Here is a 12733-nt window from a genome sequence, read left to right on the forward strand (position 1 = left end):
TTTTTCTATTTCTAGATACTGCCAGCAAAAAAGAGCGCTTGACGTAAAATGCTTGTTGCCATTTCGGAATGATTAACCAAATTCTAATACTTGACACACTACCTTTTTGCCAGCAACATTTCAAACTTTTTCTATTTCTAGCAACTGTTGAGCCGACAAAAAGAGCGCTTAAAAATCCTCGCCGCCATCTTGAAATGCTAATTAGCACAAAATGGCCGCTACCCGGCAAACATGTGTGTAATTACTGAAAAACCTTACTTCCTAGCTTTAATTAGGTTACCTGGTTTTTGACTGAAGTTCTACAAGTTCCTTTGTAGCATGCCCTAGATTTTAAGTAACTTATGCTTTAATTTCGTCTGTGTATCGTGGTCTGCAAGAAAATTGGCGGCTTTGCACTTTACTTTACTAAAATACATAACTTGTCATTATTTTTACTCATCTACTTACGAGTAAAGTAGGTTTTTTTACCACTTAAAGAAGGAGGTTATCAATTCGACGCGTATATTATATGTAATATTTTCAGAACTGCCCAATTTTCGTATATGTTAGTCTTTATCAGCGTCTGAACAAATGTGCCAAACAACAATGTGATATGTATGTTTTTATGTTTGTGTTCGCATATCTCCGGAACTACCATTCCGATTTCAGTAATTCTTTTTTTGTTGTACTAGGTATTGTTGAACTTAGGGAATGCTGCAAGTTTCAATAAAAATCGGTTCAGTAGTTTTGGAGATAGGGAGTTTTAATTCTCAATTACGTACAACTTTGAAGTCGGTTTTATCTTTTTAAAATACAGTTATTTCATTCATAATGATGTTATAAATGCGAAAGTATATCTGCCTGTCTATATTATCTTCTATACGCTTAAACCATCAATCTGATCTTGATAAAATGAGGTATGAAGATGCTTTGAGCCCCCTGGCCCAGGAAAAGAAATAAAGTTTTAATCCCGGAAACGGATTTCATCCTATAAAAGAACTAGCTGTCCCGGTGAACTTCGTGTCACTTTAAAACCTTCCCTGGACTTCTACAAATATCTTAAGACTAAAATTAGCCCAATCCGTTCAGCCGTTTTCGAGTTTTAGCGTTACTAACACAATTGAAAATCCATTTATATATATATAGATTATTATAGTCTGTCAAAAAAGTGAAGAAATTAAAAAGTGGCAACATCGTAATGTCATCCCTTTTTTCTTAGATTGATTTGAAAGGTCAAAGGGATGAACACTACGATGTTGCCACTTTTTTGACAGACTGTAGTTACTTACATCGCAACGAAGTTTCGGGCAAAATCTAGTTCTGTACAAATCAGTGATTTTAAAAACCCAAAATTAACTATACTATATCTCAGGTCAATAACAAAAAGCTAACCAATCTTCGCTTTGCCGATGACATTGTCCTTTTTGCTCCTACAGCCACAGACCTTCAAACCATGCTACAAGATCTAAGCACGGCAAGCCTCGAGGTGGGACTCACAATGAACAGGTCCAAAACTCAAATAATGACCAACAGCACGAGACGTAGGGTCGAGGTAGACGAGCACGAAATACACTATGTCGACGAGTACATCTACTTGGGCCAGTTAGTTTCTTTTCATAACAGACAAGGGAAGGAAGTCGATCGACGAATCGAAAACGCCTGGAAGAGCTACTGGTCCATGAAGACGCTGATGAAGGGAGATTTACCAATCTCCCTGAAACGCAGACTCGTCGACATGTGTATTCTGCCCGTCCTAACCTACGGTGCGCAAACTTGGTCATTGACCGATTCGCAAAAGTCCCAACTCGGGGTATGCCAAAGGGCGATGGAGCGCAGTATGTTGGGAGTAAAACTAGTCGACAAAATAAGAAACACCACACTGCGCTCCCAAACAGATATCAAGGACGTAGGAGCCAAGACGGCAAAACTAAAATGGGATTGGGCTGGTCACGTTAGTCGCATGCATCCCGACCGCTGGGCAAAGCTAACAACTGAATGGATACCCGAAGACGGACGACGCAACCGTGGCCGGCCAAGAAAGAGATGGCGCGATGAGCTGGAGGCATACCAGCCAGGCTGGCTAACGGTGGCGCAGGAGCGAGAAAAATGGAAGACCCTGGGGGAGGCCTTTGCCCAGCAGTGGGACAGCATAGGCTAATTAAAAAAAAAAAAAAAAAATATCTAGTAATAGTAAACCATCGTATAGAACAGAAATAAAGAATACTATCAATTATTTATTCATTTATCTTTCTGTTTACGCTGAGAATTGGGACCCAAGTGCTACTCTTTCTCTATTAATGATTTTAGTGAAAGTTTATAACAAAATACTCCCCGGGCTAATAGGAGCCATTAGAGTCCTCTCAAAGGCCTCTTAAAGGCGACGTAATGACATTTGGCGGCAGATCGCCGGCAAAGGACGAGGTGTGGCCCCACTGATAGCTATTACAAAATGGTATGGTCCCACTTGCAGCGGAAGTTTTGATATTGATTTATCGAGGGGAATATACAGTTTGCTCATAATTATAAATGAATATTGCGTTGCTGGTTATAGTACCTATGAGTATCACAACTGTATAATAAAACTTAATGATAATAAAATATGAATACCAAAAATTTAAAAAAACACCTAAACTAACAAAAAGTTTACGAAAAAAGAACGAACAAAAAATATAGTTTACTAGAAATTACTCTCTATAACAAAATATGTTCATTATACATACATAGACTAGACAGGAAACATCTCACCTAATTAATAATATAACATTAGTTGCTACTTTATTATAACTTCTAAAACTTCGCCAGAACTCTTACAAGTGTCGAAAAGTAAATTAGACTAATTCTCCCCGCCATTACAAAGGTGTCTTCAAATCGAATAAGCGAAAGAAATCTCATCAATTAGAGAGGGTATCAGGGTATCGGCAATTACTGAATATAGTCCGCTGCAAGTGGGGCCCCGCCCCGCAATTAAAACTTGTCAGCGGCAGAAGTAAGGCGTGGCGCGAGTGTCCGCGTCGTTAGCGAGCACAATGGATATAATACGGAATTTCGGACTTATTTCCGTAACCCTCGAGCATTGTGTAAAGTTTTATTGATGTGCTGTTAATGGCTCTTTTTCTTGGCGATAATTTTACATGACCTTTTGAATATGACTTTGGGGATTTTGTCGTTTCGAGGAAAATTTATAACATTATTGTAGCACGTAGGCTCTTGTACTAGGGAATTTTGATAAGGTTTTATAGTAAAATTATCATTATGGAACAAGACTAAGGGCGTTCTAGTAAGGTATAGTCTAGTTTAGTTTGCAATAAACTGTTAGAAGAACTAAACTCCATTATTCACTGAGCTACTTTTTTTGTCAAAACGAAGTCGACTTATGAAAATGATCGATTGAATAAAACAAAAAAATCACACCCAACAACAGATCGTCCACATGAAAAACACGTACAGAACAAAACGCTAATTTGTACGTCAGCTGTAGTGGCACTTCACACGAGCGCCGTTGACCCGCATCGCTAATTGTTCGCGTAATTACGTGTGAAGCGTCCTGACGTGTGGAGCGTCCTTTATGACGTAACGTGTTTTACCCAGTAATCAGTATATACCGTTGTTAAATGACGTACAGAAATTGAATGACTTTTTAATATATTGATATCTGGGATGCAACTTAATAGGCTGGTTATACATGTATACCGTATATTATCTCTTAGCTCATGAATACGTATTTATTGTTTGCATTACGTTTTTTCAGTTATTCCTCTCCCTTACAAGACCTTGCGTTTCTTTCTACTTACATAATGATTCTATAATTTTGTCGCATTCCTCCTTCCAACTATCACTGTGGCACTCGTATTTACCTTGTCCTTTATCTCTTAGTGCATCTTCTCTCTCTCTTCCTGCATTTCTTTTCTGCCAATTTTTAGCTGGTTCATCCATCTCACTCGTACTCATCTTCTTTCTCTCTTCCACCATCTTAGACTGCTGCTTTCTTCACTTCCTGTGCTCCCACATGATCCCACTTCTATCTCTCTCGCACTCACCTTATCTCCCGGAGAGAGAGAAGATGCTCTCTCTCCTCCTCCATCTTACATTGCTGCTTTCTTTGCTTCCTGTGTTCCCACATTGTCTGCAGGTACTGTCTCGCTCGCACTCACCTTGTCCCTTATTTCCTGGCGCATCTTCTCTCTCTCTTCCTCCATCTTACGGTGCTTCTCCTTGCGCCGCTCCTCGGCCTCGCGGATGGCTTCTTGCCGCTCGCGCTCCGCCTCTTCTTCCTTCTCCTTATCATCGCTGTCGTCGCCGTCACCGCCGACCGCGCCTGGAACAAACGCAAGCCTATTAATACTTGTAGGAATGTGAGTTATAATATCTTTGTCGTTCACCGTGTAATTTGACTGACCTTTTACTGTTTTCTATATTTCCGTATAGAAAATATCAAAAGGTATTTTTGCTACTGATTGTTGGCAGCAGTAGAAAATCTGTGTTCTGTATGTACACAATATTATTATTAGATTGAGATGACTTGTGAATATTATAGGCAAAAAATCGTTTAGGGAAGAGTCACCTATACACAATAATATTATACAGTATGTTATATGTTTTTATTATTCGTAGCTTTTATTAATCGCTGATACTTTACTATTGATAACTAAATTGAACTACCCGATAACACAAAAGTAATAAACGCACACATAAATAAATAGAACAGTACTCGAAAGCGACGCCAATAAAAAGCGTTCCAATAAAAGAGTCCTCATCGGATTCGTTGTCGATTAAAACCGTGACCAGCTGCGTCGGATGGCTGTTGAAATTCCATTAGAAAACGCATCGGAATACGATCGATCGATCTGGTTCTAACCGCTTTAAACCGGTTATAATCGCTTTCAGCCGGTTAGAACCGGTTCGAACCGGTTCCGGCGGGGTCGAGAGGCCGCAAAAATCTATTACACGTCAATCTGCCCATTCGCCGAGGCTCCGATGACAATTTTCCCTCCAACCCCCATGGGAGGCACCATCTGGAGTTCACGCAACATTATACATCCTAATAGACGTATTAGAGGTTTTTATAAAACTGCTGGTATGTTTTAAGGAGTATAGGTTATAATGATTTTGATTTAAGAAAAAGTTATACTGATTAGCTTTGTCCACACTGTGCTTTTTTCTGTTCGACAAGGGCATGCGTTATAGCGCAGTCAACAGCGAACGTGAGGCATGCCCACGACGCATTCCCTCTGATCGTATCCGAAACTTCAAAAATGACAATATTGGCGGTGCGTTCCTTGACGCATTCAATTATTGAATGCGCCAATATGAAAGTTGATAACGAAAATTGAAGATGAAAGTGTACAGTGTGGACATAGCTATTCTGATTTAAGTTATCAGTATTAGCGGATAACGCCTCCGTGGTCTAGTGGTACAGAGCGCGGCTCTTGACTCGGAGGTCGTGGGTTCGATTCCCGATTGTCTAATCACCTGATTGTCTGACAAGTAAGATGATCCATGCGTCGGATGGGGATGTAAAAAGTCGGTCCTGCGCCTGATCTCTCGCCAGTCGTGTCGGTCTTCCGTCCCACTGGGTTATGAGAGTAAAGGAATAGAGAGTGCTCTTGTGTATTGCGCACACACTTGGGCACTATAAAATGACTCCTGCGTAGCTGGCCTGGTTTCAATGAAACCGGCCACCGTCACCGAAATCGGTGTGGGAGCTATTATTATTATTATTATTAGCGGATATAATGTAAGTAATAATTTAAATATTTACTAAGCAAGCAATAGAAATAAAGAAAATAATAACCCATTACTGTGGAACGTCATATATCTAATTATCTGGCACAATGCGTGAGTTCCGAAATATAACCCAGTGCTCATGACATCTTCAACCCGACGCCATATTGTACTGGACTGACACTGGTCAGAAAAGTGTCACGTGTTAGTGGTGTATGTCATATTTTCGATAATGACATTTCCACAAAGTTTCTAATATACATGGTATTTGTTTTATGGGTATTTGATTTGATAAAACTCAATTTTCGTATACCTTATTTGCACTGGCGTATATTTCGGGAAGATTCGACAGTATGGCGTCGAATTAATACGCTATGAGCCAATGTACTGGGATATATCTTGGAAGACACCCCTTATAATTCATGAATCTCACAATTTAATTAAACAAAAGAATGATAAACAAACTATAAAAAACAATTGTTTAGAATGTGGAGCTAAAAATATTTCCAAGTTGTTCAGAAATTCAGGGACCGCAGATTTGAAAACAAAAGCTAGCTAGCACAATGATCTCTATTTTTAAAGAAAAAAAAACAGTATGTTGTTCAGACGTTTCTATTTATAACATAAACGGTTTAAGTTTTAATTTACTAAAGTTAAAACTTGAACGAACATCTTAATTTTAAAGTTAAATAAATTTTAACTTCGAAATTAAGACTTTTCATTTGTTTAAAAGAAAATTTTCTAGCAGGAATCGAGCTGTGCTTGATAACAGCTTTCAAACAAACAAAACTAAATCAAAATCGGTCCATCCGTTTGGATTCTACGAAGCAACGAACAGACAGACAGACACGTCAAGCTTATAACACCCCTCTCTTTTTTTTTTAAATTAGTTTTATTCACAATTTCTGAGTTCCCAAGAAATCTTAGCCCCTTTCTGAAAGAATTCCTCCCGTTTCTGTCACCCTGGTACCCCTCACGAAGTCATTAAAATCTCCCCTTGAATATTCAATACGAAATTCTATTAGAATGAATTTTATAGACACTATTGTAAGAGTCAAGTTATTAAATTCCTTTAGACGATCATTAAAAGTATTTAAATTAAAATGGAACAAGATATTCGTCCTTTCCTACGCCGCGCAGGCGGTATATTCTCCTAACCTCTTACGGATTTTTGATCAGGTTCTGAAGCGAGTTTAACATTTTTATCCATCCAAAAAAAATGGGAACTCAGATTAGTAGTTTAATATTTAAATAATTATTGAATTATAACGCCGAATTATTAGAAATATTATGAATGCGAATATGTGTCTATCTTTTACGTCTTCAAGTTTAAACGGTTGTACTGCTTTTGATGAAATTTGGTAATCAGACACTTTAAGTCCCGGGAAAGGACATAGGATAGTTTTTGTTGCGAAAAAATGTACGGTTGCCGCACGATTTCGACGCAAAGGAGTTGCAAGCATCATCTAGTTGAACATACATAGCTAAAAGAGTTTGTCAATACTTAACTTATTCTTTTAGCTCTGTAGTCCGAAAAATACGCAATGCGTCTTTTTAAACGGGCAGAGGAATTAAAGGATTCATCTAGCATGTCTAATAAGAAGTTTTACATACATAAAATATAAAGGCGTCACGTAGCGTCACGTAGCGTCACGTAGCGACACGTCGCGCGCTATCACGTCCCCCATAAACCCCATTGAGCTCCATATTGAGGGGATAATGATATTATATCGTATATTGCTCATAAGTGGTTGCTACGCTGTTTTCGCCATGGTCACATGGAAAATCGATGTGAAAAACGACGTCAAATCTTAAACGGGACTTGGTGATTTAAGAATAATAAGCTTAAAAAACTGTAGGGACTATGTATGTGTGAATGTGCGAGTGTCAGCAGTTTTGTGTCTGGGAGGTGATGTATGCGAGAGACGACGGGCAGTCACTGCGTGAGGCCTTGTCTGAATGAACGGGTATTAGTTTTGGGATAATAAAGGCCAAGTTTAATATTACCAATTGGTTTTACTAGTGCAACCCGGGGACTTATTAGTGAGGGACCAAAGAGACTCAAAAATACAAAGATAAAAAATTATAGAATGACTATTTTGCTGATTGATTGGCATTTGGCACCTAATTTTTATTATTTAGAGACGATTATTAAATTAAATATATTTTGCTACGTTATCTGTCCAGCTCTTCATTAAATTGAAGTCATAATCATCATCTTAAATGATTTTAAACAATGCACAATGTATATAAAATTACCGGGTTTTTACCAAATTTTATATGCATATTCAGTAGGTTTGAGAATCGGCTACTAGGTACTTTTCATATTGATAAGTGTTTGTTGAAAAAATATTAGTAAATTATCACAACTCGAGACTGACGGCGACCATTGTTTGTGCGACGGGATAGCGATGGACGTTGCCATGGTGCCGTACTTATTTAGTAACTTCAATAAAATAATATGGGCGAAATACTTTATATTATGGCAAAACAACATTTTCCGGGACAATTAGTAATATTTAAATGCCTCTGAGCGCGGCAGTCTGGTCTGAGGTCATTTTGGTAGAATGTTACTTGCACGGACGAATCACTGCTAATTCAAAAGTATGTAAAATTATATCTAGGTACCAGGGACCCATGAGTGTGTAGAATGTCACTCGCCAATCAATACAACTCAATTGCATTAGCACGGAAGCCATACAACTTCCTCCTCTTCCCCGCCTGTCCTACCCCCGGCGGGCGAAACTTTCTACTGAGTGATTTGCGTCTTGTGATGTACAGACAGACATGAAGGCAATTACTAATAGAACTATATGAAGACGTTTTATAGTGTGTTTTGTGACGGGTTAGATGTTTTGAGGGACAATAATTATTATAACATAGTATTGTTGGTATTAATAAGTATGTCACCATGGCAACGTCTATCGCTATCCCGTCGCACAAACAATGGTCACCGTCAGTCTCGAGTTGTAATAATTTACTATTATTTATTCAACAAATGCACTTATCAATATTAAAAGTACTCAGACCCACTGAATATGCATATAAAATTTGGTTAAAATCAGTAAAGCCGTTTCGGAGGAGTACGCGGCCTAACATTGTGACACGAGAATTTTATATATAAGATGAGTGGACGAACTGTCAACTTACATCCATAATCATAACAATCATCCAATAAACAATACGTCAATAATTACGTTGCGACGTGGAAGTAATCTACGTTTACGCGACGTAAACAAGCTCGTAAAGTCCGGGGTGTCGTAGGGCGGCGAGGGCGCCGTAGGGCGGCTAGGGCGGCTAGGGCGTCGTTGGGCGGCTGTTTGTGTACTCATTATCATGACGTATGGTAATATTGGCATATTTTCGTGCTACGGAAATATCACGTCAATATTCACTTGCTTTTGTTTGCGGTTTCGCCCGCCTCGATAAATTACTATTTAGTATTTATATTAAAGAACTATTATAATACGAGTATCCAAACTAATATCATAAATGCGAAAGTGTGTCTGTCGGATTGTTGTCTGTGAAGTTGTCTGAACCGATTTCACTGAATTTAGGTATGAAGATACTCTGAGTCCCGGGACAGGACATAGGAGACTTTTCATCAAGTAAAATGTACGGATCCCATGCGATAATCGAATATTGGCAATAAAGCTGCGGGAATCATTTAGTAGACTTGTTATTATGTCAAGAGCTTAGCTACTATCATAATAAAATTAAAAATATATATACTTTTAAAACAACTCAGGCCATATAATTATATTACTAGAGATCGCCCAATGGTCGAAATTCGACCTTACTTGCAACGACATTAGGACTGCTACCTATATTTTGTAAAAAAAATTGCCTTCATCCTACGAAACTTCATCATAGTTTTTTTCAATTCTTGTCTCTGGGACTCAGCTGATCTCAGACTGGCCGTTTGTCTAATAGTATCTAAAATTAAATAAAAAAAAAATCCATTTTCAATTTGTCAACTTGTTGTCAACAGACTTCAACCATAAATAAAAGAGTATAATTCGTATGTATAGGCTTGTCACTCAAAGATCTGTCATTTTTCCTAGTAGTAGTGTCGTAGTGTGTGTAAAGTTTTATTTGTTAAAAATATATATGATAAAAGCATAATTTTAAAATAATATTAGCTCGATGCACTCCTTCATCATAAAATTTCATGCACGTTTCCCCATTTTTCGTAAAAAGGGTTACAAAGTTTTTCTCTCACGTATTTATTAATATATAGAATTATAGATACTGATCTATGTCAATAGATTTATACATATGCCTGAACTATTATAATTTGAATGAGGTGCAACCTCATACAAATTGAGTTTAGGCGTTACAAAGGAACATACTGATTCCAGAGTAGACAGAAATGTTTGTGCTGATTCGACTGACATAATATCGAAAATTGCAAACAAATATTGTTAAAAACTACCAGGGTCACATAACAATGTAGATGGTGTAAGTAGTAAACACTGAAGTGACTGTAGACATTAGACAGTAGACAATATCGATTGTGCTCAAAATAGCGCGGTGCATCAGCATGTTGACTCCACGTGTATAATACGCCGCGCCGGTGTGACTTACAAAATCGTAGTTTCACCTCAACTTATACTAACTATTCCGACGGACGTCGTCCCGTCATATCTATTTTACTCGATCGAGCAATAACGTAGAGTAAAAACCACGGCTCGGGCTTTCGTCCACACTCCACACATTCAACATTACTCGATAGTTTTCTCCAAATAATTTATGTTGTTCCTGGTGTTCCTGCAGTGAATGTCTCTTTAAGCTTTACATTTACTTATATTTTTTCTAACATGTACAGTGTGTACACTGTACAGTGTACAACTGTACACCATAAAATTTTATCACATATATTTGTTACACCCTGTTTATTGGGCCTTTTATGCCAATTTCGGAGACAGTGATCGATTTCATTGAGATCAAGCTAGCTATGCAGGATACATTTAGTGCCAAAGTATGTGCGTAGTACACAAGAGCGGTCTATCTTTTTTTAACTTGTCATTTGCCCATCCGACACATGGAACATCTTGTCAGACAATCAGACAATAATTAGCGTCGTCCGTCCAGTCATTAACTAAGCTTAACTAAACTTAATTTTTTTTATTTGTTTTACACCGCGGGAATCGAACCCGCTACCTCCGACTCAAAAGTCAAGCCCGAGCTAAATTGGATAAAACATTTGAACACAATCCACAAAACAAACTCACAAGACAAATAATAAGACAATTTTCATGCAAATTTCTGAATCTGCGCGGAATGAAAAAAGTTCTGTCAATTAATTAAAAAGAAAAAGTCCCTTTGCCCTTCCAACTTTACCCCTAATTGATTTATTAATAGACGATTGAAAAGTCGACAAAATTAGATGACAATCAAACGGGGCACTTGGCCAAGTTTAATCAAATAATACAACACTTTGTCAAATTACTTAGGGTGGGTTGCACCAGAGACGTGGTTAAAGTTAAAGTCAAAGTTAAAGTTATGGTCAAAGTTATGGTTATAGTTAAGGCTAGTTTAACTTTAACCTCAACTTTGACCACAGAATTTGACAGAAGACGTTGCTGGTCCGACAAGGCTTTATAAGAACGTGGGCGGGGCCGCTGCTGGTGAAGGAGAACTGTCAAATGGCGTTTTTGTATGATGACAGCGTTAGTTCCTTTTTCGCCACGTGCATTTAAAGCCTTGTCGAGCTCTATGGTTATAGTTAAATATAGCGTCCATTTTTTACTTTAACCAAAGATTTGACATTTTGCATTGTATTTAAAGTAAAAGTTAAAGTTACAGTTATAGTTAAAGTAAGTTGGTGCAACCCACCCTTAAGATAATCTTAACAGCAAAGTCAGGAATAAAAAAGTCAGCTGATACTGAGCGGGCTGCTGATGATGGGCTATAGAAGACTCTCGATCATTTCAGCTTGCAAAAAAAGATGAACTATTGCAGAAGTCACTTGCAAATTGCAATCATTTCAGCTTACAAGGAACAATAACTACATCGAAATCGGTCCATCCATTTGTATGCTTCAATGCTACGTACAGACACAAATACAGACATGGGTGTACCGAGGGGGGGGGGGCAGGGAGGGCAGCTGCCCCCCCTGGATCATGTTGACGTCCCTACTAAGTTTAATATCTAGTACTTTTATCTATAAAAATTAAGAACGAATTTTTGCCATTTGTTTGCAATACAATATTTTTACAACTAAAAATATTCTTTATAAACACCTAGCTTATGAAAAATCTGATTTGCCCCCCCCCTCCCTGGCCCAGAACCTGGGTGATTTGCCCCCCCTGGCACCAGAACCTGGGTAATTTGCCCCCCCCCCCCCTGGCCCAGAACCTGGGTACGCCCATGAATACAGACAGACATATTATCAACACACACATGTATTACACACACATACAGATACGTCAAACTCTTAACACCTCTTTTTCGTCGCTGGTTATTAAAAATGAAATTGAAAGAAATACGTTAGGTGCTTCAAAGTCAAATAAACTTCTTGCTTTAGTACCTAGGAAGTAGGAACTAAGTCCAGGATATAGATTCTATCCACAAAATTGTCTTAAAACACTAACCTACTAATAAAATTCAACTCCAGTTAACTTGCCACTTAATTTTAAACCCTATCCCGTCGAGTTAAGTTCTAAATTTAGATTGATAACTCCCCTGCCACTTCGTTTTGAACTCTATCCGGTGGAGTTAAAGTCTATCTTTAGACGTTAAGTCGGTCGCCACGTAATTTTGTACCATATTACACTGAGTTAGAGTCGAAATTAGGTCGTCGGGATTGGTTTTAATTTACCAGGATCGCATTACCTTGAGGATAAGCCGCAAAGAAAAAGTCTCTTTGAGGGTAGAATTAAAAAAAAATGGTTTCCGATTAATTTCTATTCGGGATCTAGTTTTAAACTAAAAAATATAGATCGAAATGTTAAAATATTGAAAATATTATCCATACTAATATTATAAATTCGAAAGTGTGTCTGCCTGTTACTTCTTCACGCCTAAACCG

At 38.1% G+C, this 12733-nt stretch overlaps 1 protein-coding gene across 5 annotated transcripts in view; it reads right to left on the bottom strand.

Moving 5' to 3' along the window:
- LOC121737761 (complexin) overlaps positions 1 to 12733 on the bottom strand; it is a 295632-nt gene that overhangs the window by 12400 nt on the left and 270499 nt on the right. For all 5 annotated transcript variants that reach the window (XM_042129452.1, XM_042129451.1, XM_042129453.1 and 2 more), the window contains one exon: positions 4131 to 4294. In XM_042129452.1, the coding sequence (XP_041985386.1) occupies positions 4131 to 4294 (164 nt within the window). The remainder of the gene's footprint in view (positions 1 to 4130; positions 4295 to 12733) is intronic.

The sequence above is a fragment of the Aricia agestis genome, chromosome 21 (assembly GCF_905147365.1).
Source record: "Aricia agestis chromosome 21, ilAriAges1.1, whole genome shotgun sequence".
Taxonomy (NCBI): Eukaryota; Metazoa; Arthropoda; class Insecta; order Lepidoptera; family Lycaenidae; genus Aricia; species Aricia agestis.